Below are 19,741 nucleotides of genomic sequence, written 5' to 3'. Positions count from 1 at the left end.
GGCTGCTTGCAATACCTTACCAGAAGACCCCCCTCCATGACAGTTCTCAGATGAGGTTGCCCATTTTGGACTCATGGAAATGTACATTCTTTTAGAATGTAAAAGAATGAAAATATTTGTGCACGTTAGGGTACAAAAAAGGGGTGACAAAGCAGTGACAGTGCCCTCAGTTTGGGCACTGTGAAGGAGATGCCATTGGTTGTCAATTCAGAGATCACAGCATGTGGTATCCGAGGGGATGTGAGGACGTTAAAAAAGTTACACTGAATGTGAGAGGACTTGCAGATGGGTGGAGGGACTGAACCATTGACAGTTGCCACTTGGGTGCTTCTGGAGTGACTGTCTCTGCTGCTGGCCCAGATGAACATTGCAAATGCAAATAAAGGGGTTTTGTCAAAAAAAAAAAAAAAAAAAAAAAAAAAACTCTTTCCAAAAGTCTCACTCACACTTCCTGGTATCCATAACAGGTTCAATTGCCCTGGTTTCAGATGGTACCACAACTGTGAGCACAACAGTTCCTAGAAAAAGCCCAAAGACAAGTCACAAGCCACCCTGTGGGAAACTGTCTGGGTTCACATGACATGGCAACTCACAGTGGCTTGCCCCCAATAATGGATTCTTCCACTATGGAAATCCAGCATCTGTTCAACAAATAAGAAACAAAGGCACATTGATTATAACTTATCAGGCTTAAATATGTTCCTGTCTTACCTGGAGTAGAGCTTGAGATATGATGACTACCTGTCTGGCTATCTAATAATTTTTGTCTCTTTTGTTTTTCAATACACTCAGAGATGATAAATCGATACCTTAAATGAAGAATAATTCCAGAAAAAGGAATATGATTGAGCATGATTTGGAGCATAATCACAAATATAGTTTTATTTATTACTATAACATCAACAAAACCTTAGAAATCTCACAGATTTTCAGTTTATGTGCAAGAAAAAATGTGAAGATACAGGCACGAGAATTCTCAGCTGAAAAAAATATTTCAGCATGCATGAATGGTGCCTTTCTCTGCAGCGTAGTTACGACTTTACCTACCATTCAGCAAAATAACAAAACAGTACTCTGGACCAGCTGTAGGTCTTAACTATTAAGCATGAGGAGGACTCTTTTACAGCAGATGAATCAGATTAAATATCCAGAGCACCGCCTTGTCCAAGTTTCCTGCATGAGTTTCAGTTGGTAGAGCACAAGGACACTGACAGGGTCACTTCTGTACTGGATCTTTGCCCTTGTCCTATAAAAACTGGCAGGAATAGAATCTCCAGCTAGGCCCAAAATACCTCCTTGCAAGGATCCAGGCTGACAGCAGTAGAGGTGAGATTCTATAGTCCTCCTTAAACCTGGAACATCTTAATACTTTTAGGTCAAGAGCAAATGTTTGCTTCCTGCATTTATGGCTGATTACCAGCAGCTCCAGATGCTTTTGGATAAAACCAATGACCTGGTTTTGATATAAAAGCAAACCTGGTTGTCCCAAATGGTGTATGCCATGAGAGAGACAGGGAAAGTGTGATCATGTTAGTTCTCCTTGATCTGTTGGTGGCTTGCAATAATGGATCAGATAAGCGCTATAACTGATGCCTGAAACTTAATTCAGACAAGATTGATATGCTGTTAGTGTGTGGTTCATTTGATTGGATGTGGGGTGCTCAACCTGCTCTAGATGGGTTTATACTCCCCATGAAGGTTCTTCTGGAGCCTATTTTGTCACTTGAGGATCACAGAGTACATTCTTCCAAGTTTTATTGGCTGTCCAGCTATACGCCTCTATGAACAAGGATAACCAGGCTTCAATTGTCTATGCTTTGTTAACCTCCATGTCAGATTACTGCAATGCGCAGAGTTGCAGTGGAAGAAAAGAAAAAGTCAGGAGGGGGGAAAGGGGTGATGGGTCTCGCCTAGGTCTGAAAACAATCTCTTCCAAAAGACCATGTGCTCCTGAGAGCTGCAACTGAAAGGGAGTTGCCTGATTAGTAGCAGCAGTTGTGTGGGTACAGTGATTTATTCTCATTCTTGACTCCTAACTGAGCAGATCAAAGGAAGCTGCCCCAGCTGATCTAGGAACTCTGGGATACAAGCAGCCAAGCTTCCAGAGTGATTGACCAGAGTGAACTATCAGGGAGAGCAAACAGGAGTACACTGGTGGGGGAGTTTCCTACCTTCCCCCATTCTCCTCCCCACTCAATTTAAGTCCCCCCCACTTTGTTTTCTTCCTTGTAACACACTCCCATTTACTGGTAGAATGTGTTGTTAACCTTCAGGGAAAGCAGGAGAAATCTCTGGTTGTCACAACAGGCCTGGCAATCTAGAATCAAAAAGGCAGCAGAAAGAATGGACTGAGAAGACCACTCAGTGGTAGCGAACTGCAACATCTGTGCTAAGTTTGTTTTCTTGCCTGAAGTCAACATGTCCTGCATGTGCAACTAGTGCAAGTTAGTAACCCAGTTGAAGAAAAGGTGAGAGCACAAGAGCAGTAAGTGTCCACTTTCAAGGTAATAAAAGAAGATGAAAAGAGTTTAGACAGAGCAGTGGAACTGCGACAGCAAAGAGTAGTATAGAAGCTAGACTTGCAACAGCAAGCTGAAGCAGAAGAGGAGACTCCTGAGGGAAGAGAAAAAAGATCATCAACAGAAAAATCAAAGATCTTACCAGCACATCAATCATCAACACAACCAGACAAGCTTGATATATTTTTACAGGAATTTAGAGAAATGAAGACAGATTTGAAAGAAGATGTAAAGAAATTAAATGTCAAAATAGATAATATGAGTGGAAGAATAAAAGATTTAACTAAACAAACTCAAGAGAATAAACAAATAATCACATAAATGAAAATTCAGATGGAAGAACAAGATAAAAAGTTAAAAAATCAGATGACCAAGATAGATCAGGTCCCTAAAAGCATGACTGAGATCTGGGACAGACAACGAAGATCAAATTTATGCCTTAAAGGATATCCAGAAGATGGGAATGAGAATGAAGATAAACTGATTCAATCAATATTGAATTGGGTTAAATCTATTCTTCCAGATGTCTCCTTTACAAGATATGATATTGATGAAATACATAGAGTTGGCCCAAGAAGAGCTGGAAGAAAAATGCCAAGAGACATAGTGGTTTGATTCTGGTCATAGAAACATAGAAACAGAGCGAGTCAGAAGGGGTCTCCCGGCCATCTAGTCTGACCTCCGGCACCAGCCGGCTCCGCTCACGACATGCCCACCATGTGGACGTCCAGCCTATCCTTGAACACCTGCACTGATGGGGCCTCAACGACCTCTTGTGGAAGCCCATTCCACACCCTTGGGGTCCTAACTGTCAGGAAGTGCTTCCTGGCATCCAGATGGAACCTTGGCTCCCTGAGCTTTGCTCTGTGGGAGCGCGTCCTGCCTTCCTCTGCAGGGGAGAACAAGTCTCTACCCATCTCCATGTGACATCCCCTCACATGTGACATCCCCTCACATACCTGTATGTCGTCAACATATCCCCTCTGAGTCTCCTCTTCTCCAGGCTGAAGAGGCCCAGTTCCCTCAGTCTCGCCTCATACCCCACCCCCTGTAAACCGGCCACCAACCTTGTGGCCCTACGCTGTACTGACTCTAACCTGGCTATATCCTTTCTGTAATGAGGGGCCCAAAACTGAGCACAATACTCTAGTTGCGGGCGCACCAGAGTCGTGTAGAGTGGTAGTAATACCTCTCTTGATCTAGAAGCCACACTTCTGGCTATGCAACCAAGGGTGGCATTCACCCTCTTGCCCACTGCATCACACTGCTGACTCATGTTTAGCCTGCAGTCAACCAGTACCCTGAGGTCCCTTTCACAAGTGCTGCTCTCCAGCCACTTGTCCCCTAACCTGTACTTATGACAGCTATTCCTATGCCCCAAGTGCAAGACCTTGCACTTATCCACATTGAATGCCATCCTGTTGTCTCCTGCCCACTTCCATAGTCTGTCCAGATCCTTTTGGATCTGAAGTACCTGTTCCTCAGTTGTGGCCACTGCTCCAGTTTTAGTGTCGTCTGCAAATTTGATCAGCAGACTGTTCACTCCTTCTTCCATGTCATTAATGAAAAGATTAAACAGGATCAGCCCCAGGACAGAGCCCCGGGGGACCCCGCTTGTCACTGGCCGCCATCCCGATGATTCCCCACTAATGGTTACCTTCTGCTTTCGGTCAGTCAACCATGCCGTAATCCACCGGACAGTGCTTTGGTGTATCCCAAAACTCCTCAGTTTCTCCACCAGGATATCATGGGGCACTTTGTCAAAGGCCTTGCTGAAATCCAGGTAAACCACATCCACTGCATCCCCTCCATCTAGCCATCCCAAAACCTTGTCATAGAATTCCACAAGGTTTGTCTGGCAGGACCTGTTTTTGCGGAAGCCGTGTTATGTGGCTGTCAGCCTCCCTTCCCTATCTAGCATCACTAGATTTCTCTCTATTATGAGCCTTTCCATTGTTTTTCCTACAATGGGCATAAGGATAACTGGTCTTTAATTCCCCATGTCCCTTCTACTACCCCTTTTGAAAATTGGGACCACTGATGCCACCCTCCAGTCCTCTGGAACTACACCCGTTCTCCACGAGATCTCAAAAATGGAGGCCAGTGAGCGTGAGAGAACCCCAGCCAACTCTCTAAGTACTCTCATGTATAACCCGTCAGGGTCTGGCGCCTTTGTAATGTCCAATGCCCTGAGGAGCCCCTCGACTTCAAGGGGGGTGACTCTAATCTGTGCCCCTAAGTCCCCAGCCTCATCTAAGCTTCTATGCGGATATCCCCCATCCTGCTTTGGGGAGAACACAGAGGCAAAATAGTCATTTAGCATCCGTGCCTGTTCCCTCATATCAGTCACTGGATCTCCTTCCTCCTTATTTAGTGGTCTCACCACTTGTCTCCCCTTCCTCTTCCAATTTACATGATGAAAGAAGCCCTTTTTGTTGCTCTTGATATTCTTGGCAAGTCTCAGCTCGTAATCAGCCTTAGCCTTGCGAAGAACCCTTCTGCAACGGGCCTCCTCCTCCCGGTATACACTTTTGTCTATTTTCCCCAGTACCCATTTCCTATGGAGGTTCCTCTTTTGTCTAATCCCTCTAACCACCTCCTTTCGCATCCATGGCGGCACTCTCCTCCGCCTCCCCACCTAACTAACTAGAGGTATCGTCAAGGCTTGAGCCTCCAAAACCTCCCTTTTGAGTGCTATCCACCCCTCCTCAACTCGCTTACCTTCCAGTAACCTATCCCAGGAGACTTTCCCCAGTCTGGCCTTCAGTTGGCCAAAGTTGGCCCTCTTGAAGTCCCAGCATCTAGTGCTTGACCTGGTGCACATCCCTAGTCCCCTGGTCTCAAAGCAAAGGATGGAGTGATCACTTGCATCCAGAGCTCCCCTACTCTATACTTCATCTATCAGCTCCTCCCTATTGGTCAAGACCAAGTCAAGGATGTTTTCCCCCCTCATCGCCTCTCGGACCCTCTGTGAGAAAAACCCTCCCTCTATATATAGGAAACGACGTGACCTGGCTGTCACCGCCAAGCAAGTCTCCCAACTAATATGCAAAAAAAGAACAATTGAGGAGGAAATTACAGAATATGACATCAATTATGTTCAAAGGTTACCAGATTCAAGTTTTTTCTGATTTATGTACTGAGACTTCATAATGGAGGAAAAATAAGTTCCAAGTTTGCCAAATATTAAAGAAAACATTCATTAAATATAGCTGGGGTTTCCCGATTTTTTGAGGTTTTCATATAATGGAAAATATTACAGAGTTGATACAAAGGAGGAAGCGCTGAAGTTACTAAAGGAGCTTGAAATTATCGATTATTAATATGCCACAAAAATGCAGAAATCAATGGATATGCCTATATTTTCAAGAAGGATGACAGAGAAGAGGAAAGTAGATCGGCCAGAGAAGGAGAAATTGTATATTGCAGCAGGAGGTTCAGACTCTCTGTAGAAATGGAAAGAAGAGCAGAGACAGAAGAAGGAAGTAAGAAAAGACAAGAAAATCTATATGTAATATATAGAGAAAATATATTGTGGTTGTTATTGAATATTTCTGAAATAATAAGTAGTGATAAGTGAGAAATATAGAAATTTGAGTATATAATAAAAGGGTACAGATGGTCAGGGAGGGTAGAGAGGGTGTCTGGGGTCCATACAGGAATGGCTCCTCCCCCCCGCCCCCCAGAAGCCCAAAGCAGCGGGAAGGAGAAAATCTCCAGAAGATGGATAGTGGGGTTTGTATATAGGAATGTGGTGGGGGATATGGTGGCAGAAAGAGTTTAGTATGAGGTAAATATAATTGTGTTTTTGTTAAGTTTTTGTTGGAGTGTTTATTTAGTTACACATGGAGACCAAAAAGAATATTTGATGTATTTAAAAACTGGGAAAAACATTGAAGATAGTGTCTTGGAATTTAAACGGCTTGGGAGAAAAACATAAATGAGCCACAACTGAAAAATCTATTCATAAGGAGAAAGCGGATACTATATTTTTACCAGAAACACATCAAAAGAAAGATGGGGTGAATGAATTAAAATTGTATTGGGCAGATGTATATGAAAAAGCAAATGGCACATCAAAAGCAAGAGGAATAGCAATTATTGTAGCTAAAAGATGTGAATTTAAAATAAAAGTTATAAAAAGGGATCATATGAGGAGATTTCTTATAATACAAGTTTTGATTTATGGATAAGAGGTGACTTTAGCTAATTTATATGCACTTAATATAAATCAAAGAGAGTTTTATAATAAGGTGTATAAAGAAACAGAAGAAATAAAAAGATAATGTGATAATGGTGGATGATTATAATATGGTTATTGATAAAGAAAAAGATAAATCTAACCCATCAAAGGCAGATATAAAATATAATAACACAGACTTAAGTAGATTTATTAATAGAAATAGATTAAAAATGTTTGAAGAGAATTACATGGTAATCAGAAAAGTTATACATTTTACAAGAATAGATGATATATTTGTAACACCAGAAATATTGTCTAAGATAGTAAATGTGGATATAAAAGTAATTAAAATATCAGACCATGCAATGATAACAATGGAAATGGAAATAAAATGTGATTATAGATAAGGGAAACAGGTGGATAATAGATTTAAGGATTTTTAAAAATGAGATCTTAGAAAAAAATGAAAAATGAAATAAAAGAAATATGACAAATAAATGAAAAAGGAGGTAATAATATAAGTGTAATATGGGAAATAATGAAAGCAGTGGTGAGAGGGTTAGGAATAAAATATTCATATAATATAAAAAACAAAAAGAGCAACATATAACAAGATTAGAAGAGGACATTAAAGAACAATTATATAAAAAGCAGAGAAAACAAAATTATGTTAGATTTAACAGCTAAAAGAAAAGAATGACAAAATAGTGAAATAGAACAAGTTCAAAGAAATCTAATTTATTTGAAAAGAGAATTTTATGAAAGTAGTAATAGAAATTCCAAAATGCTGGCCAGAGCCACACAAGTCAAAAAGGCAAAAAGTTTAATTGGAGTAATAAAGAATGAAAAAGGGGAAAGATATAACAAGATGAAAGAGAAAGTTTTAACTTTTCAAAGGTTTTTTTTTTAAAGTTATATATGGGAAATGAAATAGATGTGAAAAACGGTCAGACATATATAGAAAAGAATTTAAATTGTAAAATCGAGAAGAGGATAAAGAAATTATGGAAACGCAAATAGAAGAAGAAGAGATATTGGAAGTTATTAATAAACTGAAAATAGGTAAAGCACCATGATCTGATGGATTGGGTGTTACATATTATACAAATTTTAAAAAATTATTAGTCCCTAAGATGAAAATGGTGTTTAATAAAACAATGGAAGGGGAAACAATTCCAAGTTCTTGGAAACAATCCATGATAGTATTGATAGCAAAACCTAATTAAGACCTTACAAACCCTGGATCTTATAGACCGATATCTCTTATTAATCAAGATGCTAAGATTTTTACAGCAATATTGGTAAATAGATTGAATAAATTTAAAGATAAATATATAAAGAATGATCAGTGTGGGTTTATAAGAGGACAACAAATGTCAGATGTAGTAAGGAAAGTATTAAATATTAATTACTATATTGAGAAGTAAAACTTAAAGACAAGTATATTAGCATTAGATATATTTAAAGCCTTTGATTGTGTGGAATGGCCAACAATGAAGATTTTAATAGAAAAGATGGGATTTGGAACAAAGTTTAAGAAAGTAATAAATCAATTATATTCAGAAAATATGACAGTCATAATTGTAAATGATAGTATTACAGAAGGAATTTGAAAAATATAGTGGGTTGCAAGTAAATTGGGAAAAATCAGAAATGTGAAATAATCATAATAGTGAATAACTGGATATATTAAAAGACAAGTATAAATTAAAAATAGTACATAGTATTAGCTACTTAGGAATTGATATTTCAAAAAATAGTCAAGAATTAAAGAAGAAAAATTATGAGAAGTTAAAGAAAGATATAAAAGATAAAATAGGAAGATATGAAAAGGTAAAATTATCATGAATTGGAAGAATAGCAGTAACAAAAATGAAAATTCTGCCAAAGATTAATTTTTTGGTTTGGATGACTCCAATCATGTTTTATGATCAAGAATTAAAGGAAATGCAGAAATTATTGGAGGTTTATTGTAATAGAGGAAAGAGAGCAAGACTAAGTAAAGCACTATGGTATGAATCACAAAAAAAAAAAAAAAAAAAGGAGGGCTGGGCATGCCAGATGTTAAAAAGTATTGGGTTGCAAACCAGTTAAAGATAGTTCCAGATATTATAGCTCAATGTAAAGAACTAATATGGAGCGATACTGAATTAAAGTTTTATTTAATTTAAAGCGTTTTATTTAAATGCTATTTTAATTGTTAAGGCTTATTTATTGATTTTAAACTGACCAGGCTGTTTCCACTATTTTATGCATTTTATTTATTCTATGTATTTTTTTGTATTTATAGGCAGGATTTTAATGATTGTAAGCCGCCCCGAGGCTTATGCAAAGGGGGCGGCATATAAGCTGTCTAATTAAAGAAAGAATAAATAAATAATTAAGAGAAATGGGTGATCACTTAGATATATACTGGTTTAAAAAGGATATAAAAAAGATTATTAAGATAATTCAAAATCCCTTCTTAAAAAAATACGATAGAAGTATGGGAAAAATGGAGACAGCAGTTAATTCTGGGAATTTCTCCGTTAGCACCAGTAGATGAAATGGAGAAATTTTTCTATTCCCAAAAATAGAATCAAAGGATTGGATTAATAAATTAAAAAATAGTCATATATATAAATGGGAAGATTGGAAAAATAAGATAAAAAATATAACACAATTAAGGAGTATATTGGCAGATGCCAAATTAAATCGGTTAAATTTAATTCAATTAAAAAAATGGATAAAGATGGAGGATAAATTTAAAGAGGAAGAAAGACAATTAAAATTTGAAACAATTGGGAAAGAATGCGTGATTGAGAAAGAATGTACAAGCAAAGGAAGAATTGCTACAATTTATAGGATATTAATAGAGTTAGAGGATCAGACAAAAAGTTTAAAATCAATTTGGGAGTTGGACGTAGGTGAAATAAAAGACAAGGATTGGAAGAATATTTGGAATAGAAGAGTATATAAGAATATGTCAGTTAGAATTAAAGAATGTGGATATAAAGTGATATGGAGATGGTATTTAACACCAGTTAAGTTAAACCAAATTTATGATAAATATTCTAATATTTCTTGGAGATGTGGGAAAGGGATTGGAATTAACAAACATATGTGGTGGAATTATGATAATATACAAAAGATTTGGATTATGGTGTTTAATGAAATTAGAGAAATACAGATTTAGAAAAGTCATTGATTATTGTGTTATTGCTGCTGATTGAAAAACAAGATATAAATTAAGTTAAGAAAGAATTGATTTTAAACTTGATAATGGCAGCCAGGTTAGTAATAGTTAAATATTGGAAACAGAACTGGGTTATGCAAAGGCATGAATAGTATAACGAAATATGGAATATGGTAATTAATGATAAACTGACAACAGAGATAAAAAATTAAAAAGGGATAAAAAAGTAAATGAATATAATGAAATATGGAAAGACTTTGTAAAAGCAGTATTGATAGAAGGTAAAGGTTGTAAGTCTAATCAAGTTTATATGAATTTCTGAGGGGATATGGGTATAACTGAAGTATATTATATACTATTAATTGTTATAATATATGAAATGAAATGGAGGTAACAATTGGTCTCCTGGGGAGTGGGTGCACAGTTTAAATGTTATTTTTAGTTATCAGTTGGGTTCTAGGTGTTAATATTATTGATACATTTTTAATGGCATGTATTTGTATTGCATTGTATGCATTTATGTATTTTATTTCTGATGAAAAAATAAAAAAGGTGAGGGGAGAAAAAAGTCTTTCAGACAGGGAATGAAAAATACTCCAAGCAAATGCCTGGCTACAAAGGTGGTGCCAACATGAAAGATTTGGATCCTGGGACCATGGGTTACACTTCCTGGAATATGGACTGCTGGTAAGGATGGGTTGCACCTTACAAGTACTGGAAACGATGTGTTTGGCCACACCATGAAGAAGTTTATCAAGAGAGCTTTTAACTGAATCCTACAGGGAAGGGAGAAGTACAACTGGGCATATCAACAAGCAAAGGCCTCATTTCTACCAACTCCCCCTGTCCCCCTATTTAGTGTGTACATGTGTGTAAGAATGTGTGTGTAACAACTACTCTGCAGATATACAGAGAGAATGTGCCAAAATGGATGTCACTGGCAGACACAAGTGTTTACACATAAAAGTTCCCAGAATTTGCTTGAATGGTTGCTAGGAGAAAATCTGATGCGCTGGCATGATTCTATTGTTATTCTATTTACTGTTAAAAACTCAATTCCTACTTCCTGATAAGCCATAAGTAGAAAAGTAGTCAACTCATTGAACATGAAGGAGCGCTTACATCCATATTTGCCCAGTCGCCCCCTGAGATCGGCGGGAGAGGCCCTTCTCCGGGAGCCCTCCGTGAGAGAAATTAGGAGGCTGGCTACTCAGAGAAGGGCTTTCTCAGCGGTGGCGCCTAAGTTATGGAATGCGCTCCCCAGAGAGGTCCGCCTGGCGCCGTCGTTATTTGTTTTTCGGCGCCAGGCTAAGACCTTTTTATTTAAGCAACATTTTAAATGCTAAATATAATTGAATTTTATCTGGCCAGGGCGGCTTATTTTATAATGTGTGTTTTAATTAAGATTATTTTATATTGATATTTTAACTTATTGTTTTATTTATGTTGTAAGCTGCCCCGAGGCTTCGGCGAATGGGGCGGCATAAAAATGTTTTAATAAATAAATAAATAAATAAATAAATAAAACATGATGGTATTTTTATCCTCCCAAACATCAACTGTCTGTACAAGCTCTTGATTTATCCTTCACAGTGAAATAAAAATATACTTTCACTGAGTATACTTAAATAGGTTATTCTTCTTTCAGCCACAGGAGGGCATAAATGGTTCAGATTATTTTTAAAGAACTACAAGGGAACCTCTGTTAAAATATACTGGATACTAAAAAGTTATCTCTGAGCATTGTATGAATAAAGCCCCCCTAACCTCCCTTGCACTGTTCACTGAATTTGAAATTCTCTTCCCAATATATATGTTTATCTTTGTCACTGCCGTATAATTTCAAAGTACACTGCCTAGTACACATGGATAAACCAAGAATTTTTCACTACAACAGAAATTAATTTGGTCTATTTCCTTTTTAAGTAGAAGAAGGATTAAAATGGAATTGTAAACTCAGGCAAAGAGCTTCTGTTGAAATTCCAATATAAATGTTTATTTCCATTATTAAATATTGAACTCAGATGTTCATGTCTACACTAAAACTTTGAAATGATAATGTAGGTTTACAAAACTGTTAATATAATTACCATCAATTTGGTTATGTGTGCATGTGTGCCTGTAAGTTTGTTGCAGAATGCATCTGTTTCCAGTCTGTAATCTGTGCGTACACAGCCAAAATGCACACACATCTCCCATGAATCTCCCTTATCACTGAAGGTGAAGCCACCAGAGCCAGGAAACATACTAAGGACAAAACCAAACCTCTACCCCAAATGCTGGAGACTGCAATGTCCAGACAGAAAATGAGTTTTACCCCTTCCCTTTCCCATAGTATCCCAAACTGCAGCTAGCTTACTTTGCCCCACAGCACTTAAAGTAGAGCCTATGAAAAATGAACCAACCCATCTCTGTATAGACTCTGTCCCAGGATTTCATCCTCATACAATGATTAAAAGGCAGGACCAAAGATTTTTGTTTTAAATTTGAGATGCCTCCTTACAGGAAATCTGATGGGCTATCATAGGTTCTGCTAAACCTGCCAAAACTCTAGTGTCAGGAGACATCAACTGCACTTGCAGAATGTCCAAACACACAACAAAATGGTGGTGGTTAGTGATATTACCCAGACATTGCAGCAGATACATCAGGAAAGAACAAATGTTTAGGATCACTTAGTGACTGAAGTAAATAACTGACGCAATTTGACGTATGTAGCATAAAGGTGTATAATGCTATCTACTGGATCCAGCAAATAACAGAATCCCCTGCCCCACAATCCTGTAGTTTTTTTATGATACAAGTAATAGGTAGTGACTTCTTGAAACCTTTTTATCTTAAAACATGTTTTCAGGCAGAGTTCAGAAGAGCTCTGTAGGAATCAGAAGCTTACAAATAGACTAATTCATGTAATAAGCACTGTAGTTTTTGTTCTTTAAATACTTTATGAAGCACCAGAGTGAGAAAACATAAGGACATCAGACGATCTGGGTTCTAGTTCCCGCTCAGCCATGGAGCCAACTGGGTGACTTTGGGCCAGTCACAGACTCTCAGCCCAACCTACCTCACAGGGTTGTTGTTGTGGGGATAAGATGGAGGAGGAGATGTAAGCTGCCTTGAGCCCTTTGTAGGAAAAAGGCAGGGTATAAATCAGAAAATAAATAAAAATAAATAAAAATTGTATGGGGGGTATGACAATGGAGCCAATTATCTAGGGAGGTCATGAGCTCTCCCATACTGTAGGCATTCAAGAAACATTGGACAGCAATCTGTCAAAAATGTTTTAACTCGGACTCTTGTGCTAAACAGGAGTTGAACTCAATGGCCTTATAGGCCCCTTCCAACACCACTATTCTGTGTTTCTATGAACTCAAAGCACCTCTCATGGCAGCTCCAACTACACTGAGTGGCAGTCATTTAAAAGCTCCAGCTATTTGCTGAACTGAAAGGACCCAGTATAAACCTCTCCCCACCAATTATGGAAAGTCCACTGTTGCAATGCTCAACTCACAATGTGGTTAAAGTTTCCAGACAGTCAGTTCTTTTCATGGTTCAAGCTTGTACAGAGGAAGTTTGATGTGGTTGACTGTTCCCATCTCCATTTAAAAGAACAAAGGCTGCATAAAAAAAACAACCTTGCAAACTATTTTAAACAATTTTATCAATTTAGCTTTAATCATTGCGATTTATTTATTTAACACTTCTATATACCTTTGCAATAGCCCTTTGGCACTCTGGACAGTTTACATAATAAAACCGTGATATAATTGTATTTAGTGTGTAGCTGAAATTATGGCTGTCAAGCTATTCTTGCTTTCTTATCCAAAGTTACATCTTAAAAATGAAACTCTGAATGTTAAAGCATGCATTATCTGTCACTTTACATTCACTTTCCGTGCAAATCCAGTGCTACATCTGTAAAGTTGTCACATTACCATTTCTTTGCATCAATCTGCAATATTGTTTTTGTTCTTTTTCAAAATTCTTATTTTCTATTACACATTCTATAGTCAGTAAACAATATACAGATGCATAATGCTTATAAAATCAATGCATTCATTATACTGAAATTATAAATATTTGAATGTTACATCTTACAACTTTCTTGCAAGCTAGTGCTGAATAGTGACATTTCACCTCTTGTTGAAAATACCTGATAGACAATCTATGCTCATGATGAAGTAGTCACACAACTAATTGTGGCCCATGCAATTTTGCTGCCTGATTTGGACCACAAATGGCATTTTTGAGTAGGATCAACTGAGAGATGCTATTTGTGTTTTAAAATCTTGTTGAACCATTCATATACAATAGCCTACTTTCAACCATCCCTCTCACCTACAGAACTACCCAAAACATGTCATCTTTTCCTGCTTGCTGTATGAAAGGGTTGTTGGAACTGCAAACAACCATTTTAGCAGCAATGCTTAACCTGACACACAATTGCTGGGGAAATCTCTCGTTTGCCATACAAACCAAGCAACAGGTAAAAATAACACCTTGTGCCACCAGGTGGCACTGCAAGGTGGTGTTGTTCTCATGAGTTCAACCAAGAAGAAAGGAGGAAACCATTGCAATTTCCTTTCGTGCCCCTATGACATTAACATGAAAAATCTGCTCTAATTCACAGCAAAAGTTGCTTTCTCAGACAAGGCCAGACTGTTCATGCTATACTAAAAAATATGTTTAAATTTTTTTTAAATGGACAGATAGGTCAAAAAGGACATTTCCAGTTTTTGGAATGTTTTCTCAGGTCACGTAGGATGCTGTGATTCTGCATAATGAAGCAATTATCAAATGCAGAACACAAAGAACTTCTGTTAAGAGAAATAAAACAGGGAAGTTATGTCAAAGAAAAATTAACCCTATAAGAGTTTGTTCAGAAAGAAAAAATAAACTCATTTAGTGCATGGTTTTCTTTCCTTTCATTTGAACCCCAAATTAGATCTTTATAAGGTTTTTATGAGCTTGTGACAAAACTATGAGATAAAGTGATTTTCCAGCCGATATTTATAAAGATATATGACATAATTATGAGATGTCGAGAATTTGGACAGCCATCAGAGTGGGTTGGAGTAAATTGGTGTTCTGCAAGAGCAGGGGGTTGGATCCAATGGCCTTCATGGCCCCATCCAACTCTACTATCCTGTGATTCTATGATGTTTCAATATATTTGAAAACAAGTAAAATATATAGTAAGAGTTATACGGATGCACCCCATTCATGGATCACTGCCTTGCCGTGGTGAAGGGGCTTGTATAGTGCAATGAAGCTATGAGCTATGCCATGCAGGGTAAGCCAAGACGGTCAGGTCATAGCAGAGAGCTCTGACAAAACATGATCCACTGGAGAAGGAAATGGCAACCCACTCCAGTATCCTTGCCATAAAAAACCCATGGACAGTACCAAAAGGCAAAGGGATATGATTCCGGAAGATGATACCCTCAGGTTGGAATGTGTCCATTGTGCTACTGAGGAAGAGCAGAGGGCTAGTACTAGTAGTGCCAGACAGAATGAAGTGACTGGGTCAAAGCCAAAAAGACACTCAGTTGCAGATGTATCTGGTGGTGAAAGCGAAAGTCTGATGCTGTAAGAGCAATACTGCATAGGAACCTGGAATGTAAGATCTATGAATCAAGGTAAGCTGGACATGGTCAGACATGAGATGACAAGAGTGAACATCAACATTTTCGGAATAAGCGATCTAAAATGGACAGGAATGGGTGGATTAATTCATATGCCCATCAGGTATACTACTGCAGGCAAGAATCCCTCAGAAGAAATGGAGTAGCCTTCATAATCAATAAAAGAGTAGGAAAAGCAATATTGAAATATAATTTGCAAAATGACAGAATGATCTCAGTTTAAATCCAAAGTAAACCATTCAACATCACAATAGTCCAAGTCTATCCCCAAGCTATGGCAAATACTAAATGCTAAAAGGTAGAGACATCACGCTGCCAACAAAAGTGGGTATAGTCAAGGCTATGGTTTTCCCAGTTGCAATGTATGGCTGTGGGAGTTGGACCATAAGGAAGGCTGAAGGCCAAAGAATTGAGGCCTTTGAATTGTGGTCTGGAGAAGACTGCTGCAGGTCCCTTGGACTGCAAAGAGATCAAACCAGTCAGTCCTAGAGGAGATCAACCCTGACTGCTCTTTAGAAGGCCAGATACAGAAGATGAAACTCAAATACTTTGGCCACCCAATGAGAAGGAAGGACTCACTAGAGAAGACCCTAATGCTGGGAACAATTGACAGCAAAAGAAGAAGGGGACAGCAGACGATGAGGTGGCTAGATGGAATTACTGAAGCAGTTGGTGTGAGCTTAGGGAAACTCCAGGGGATGGTGGAGGACAGGAGAGCCTGGAGGAATGATGTCCATGGAGTCATGATGGATTGGGCATGACTTCATGACCAACATAACATATAAGGATTCACAGACACAGTCTCCTTTGTCACCAAAGTCAATTTCAAATAACAGTGAAGGCTTGGTGAGGGACAGACTGAGAAAATAACTCTGCCACCTGTATATTTTGCTATAACCACTGTAAGGCTGAAAAAGGCAGGGTAAAAGAATGATTAGCTTGGTAGGCTCACTGCCTAATATTGGTGATGAAGCAACCAACTTACATATATATCTGTCTATCCACTGTCTCATCTCAATGAGCATTGGTTGTGTTTGCATGGTTGTGATTGTATTTGCATTGGTTGTGTTTGTATACTAAACCATGGTCTAGTATGACATGCACACGCAGCAATGAGCATCAGCCAGCCTTGGGCTTACACACCTCTTCTCATCCAGCATGGCCATAAAAAGAATGTCTGAAAGGTTTTACTTCCAGTTTTGGTGAAGCATGGTTTTTGAGGACTCTGCCTCCTGCAGTCAATAACTGCTATTCTTTGTAAAAGCTATAAAACCATCACAAGAAGCAAGGCTCACAAAAGACAATGTTTGGATCCCATGAAAATTGTATTCAGTCCAGCTGTTGACCTTGCTACAAGGAATTATTGTTTGTTTGTTTGTTTGTTTGTTTAGAAAATTTCTATGCCGCCCCATTCGCCGAAGCCTCAGGGCGGCTCACAAACTCTTATTGTTGTAAGAGTTAATTTTATAACTTTAACATTAAAGGCATATATTGGTATCTATTATTGATGCCTTTCACTTCAGAATTGCATGTATCATGATTGTTGAACTTTGATTCCTAGATGTATACATTGTGATTTTTCATAAAATACCTACATATTTTCATCCCATTCTCCTTTGGCCACATTTTCTGCAAACCAGTTGTAGCAGTTTCCTATGAAGTTTGGATCTTCAAACACTAGAAATATAATTGGAAATATTCTTATATAAGAATAAATATTTTCACTGGTAATATTATCTATCAGACCAGCAAGACTGTGCATTGTTTATGGTATCAAAGCTGAAGGTTAGGACCCCTAGGGTACGGAATGGGCTTCCCCTGAAGGTGGCTGAAGCCCCATCGGTGAGGGTGTTTAAGGATAGGCTGGACATGAACATGGTAGGCATGTCATGAGCAGATCTAGGTGGAGCTCTAGTCAGACTAGATGGCCCGGGAGGCCCCTTTTGACTCACTCTGCTTTCTGTTTTTATGCTTCTAATCTTAAGAGACATACCTGAGTCTATGATGTTTCCAGAGGCCTTTCCCAAGTGCCCCTGGCAGAAGAGATTAGAATGTTGAGTTTCTTTCATTTATTAAATGCTACACCATATCAAATAAGAGAGGTACCAATTCAAGAGATAAATAGATGGTTTATGGTTTAAAACAAGGTGCAATGAATAAAGGATGTATCTGAACCTGAATAGCTCACCATATCATTTTACTGCCCATATACAATAGAAGGCGCCCCTCCCATCTGAGGAAACACCATTTTTTCACCTAATTATTCCATCTAGGCCCTGCAAGTTAATAAAACACATTTGGAAAAGCTGAAAACTTTATGAAGTTTAAGGTCCAGTGCAGCATCAATATTCCTATTTCTTAACTGCTGTTGGGTGTCTAGGAGTGTGCCAGAGTGTTCATGTCTTTTCTTCTCCTCTCTTTCAGGATACATTTTAAATATGGTATAGCATTACATCTTCAATATTGGTCAGTGTTATAATCCTGATAAGCATTATCCTTTATAGCTGTACAGTGTACCTCGGCTCACGAATGCCTCAGTTCACAACCATATCAGGTCATGAACAGAAATGTCAGAAAAAAAATTGACTCATGTCACAAACTCTGCATTGGGTGATGATTGCGATCGTGCTTGGGGGTGGGGAGATGCCCACAATTGCAATCATTTCCCTGCATGAGCGCACCCATGATTGCGCCCATCTCCCCCCTGAGCGCGCCCGTGATTGCAGCCATCTCCCCCCTGAGCACATCCGCAATTGTGCCCATCTTCCCTGCATGAGTGCAACTGCAATCGCACTCGGGGGGGTGGGGGGGATGGCTGCAATCGTAATCATTGCCCTGCACAAGCGTGCCTGCAATCTCAGCTATCTCCCCCTCAAGCACGATCACGCCTATCTTCCCTGCATGAGTGCAACCGCAATTGTGGCCATCTCCCCCCCGCCCTGCCAGCACAATCACGATCACATGATTATGGTTTGGGCTCTTCCTCCAAACAATAACCTTCCCACCACCTAGGCTAGTGTTCTCTACTGCACTGTGTTACTTTGTTGTTCTTTGATACTTTGTTTCAAATTTTTGTGATTAAAAAATTATTTACAGAACCGATTAACCTTTTTTAAAATTGAACCTTATGGGGAAATTTGACTTGGTTCACAACCAATTCAGGTAGCAAACAGAGTCATGGAACGGATTAAGTTCATGAACTGAGGTACCACTGTGGTACCTCAGTTTGGGTTTGGGTTTGAAACTTTAGGTTTGAAATGGGTTTGAAACTTTAGCTACAAGGATAATCTTGATAAGCACTAATAGAAATACAATTCAGTCGCACAACTATTTTTGTAACTTCTATGTCTCATTATTTTATCATTATATTTTTGGTGCTCTGTTAAATTCTAGTGTTCTAACTATTCCTTGTCCCTGTTTGAAGTTGTTAAAGAACTTATATATTGTCCTAGCTTCTCTTTAATCAGTGGTGAATATTGGGTATATTTGCAGATCATGCTAAGACATCCTGGCAGTAAGCCACAGTGGTCTGGTTGCTTCAAGAACCACCCATGGTACACCTGACAGACAATCAGGCTCACTGTGGGTTATTCTTCTCTTGCTTTCTGCATTTCTGCAATCAGTATCCCAGGGCACACAGTGATAGGAGTGACTTGTCTTCCTATTCTCCCCATGTTCACAAGCCAAAGTTTGGCTCATTGAAGCTTTTTTCCTTTTAAAGTTTTTTTTCTTCATGGAGGTTGCCTTTCAGAATCTCTGTTTTAACAGTCATTGACATCCACTTCAAAGTGTGCAAGCAGCACACTGGAGGAACTGTTGAGAGTTGGCCATGCTTTCTTTTTAAAAATCTTTTTTCACCCAAGTGTGCACAATTTTTCTGTACACACACACACACACATACATACTAGTTGGACTTCTAGAAATAACTCTCTACTCTTTTTTCCTGACTTATTTAAAGGTTCAAAAAAGATACAGAATTTCTCAATAATACATTAGAGCAATATTATTACACTTTAATCATGTTTCAATTGCTCTCAAAATTATGTTCTTTGCAAGCAACATATCCTCATCATGATTAATGCCTTGACGATTTTAGATAGTCCTGACTGGATCTTTTTTTATCATTCACTTATATTTTTAGAAAGCTGTATATTTAAATACACTTAAAAACAATGTGTCTGAATCCTAGAGTCCTATTACTATTATTATTAATAATAAT

The 19,741-nt window shown here is 38.4% G+C and overlaps 1 protein-coding gene across 1 annotated transcript in view; it reads right to left on the bottom strand.

The window, feature by feature from the left end:
* UBE2U (ubiquitin conjugating enzyme E2 U) overlaps window positions 1-19,741 on the bottom strand; it is a 47,734-nt gene that overhangs the window by 3,175 nt on the left and 24,818 nt on the right. Inside the window, exons 8-9 of the mRNA XM_044430352.1 lie at window positions 17,118-17,199; window positions 712-809 (exon numbers count right to left, since the gene is read on the bottom strand). Of these exons, the coding sequence (XP_044286287.1) occupies window positions 712-809; window positions 17,118-17,199 (180 nt within the window). The remainder of the gene's footprint in view (window positions 1-711; window positions 810-17,117; window positions 17,200-19,741) is intronic.

This window comes from Varanus komodoensis, unplaced genomic scaffold (assembly GCF_004798865.1).
Source record: "Varanus komodoensis strain SLA01 unplaced genomic scaffold, ASM479886v1 scaffold20_1, whole genome shotgun sequence".
NCBI lineage: Eukaryota > Metazoa > Chordata > Lepidosauria > Squamata > Varanidae > Varanus > Varanus komodoensis.
Note: the sequence above shows the minus strand (reverse complement) of the source record. Positions and strands in the feature narration are given on the sequence as shown.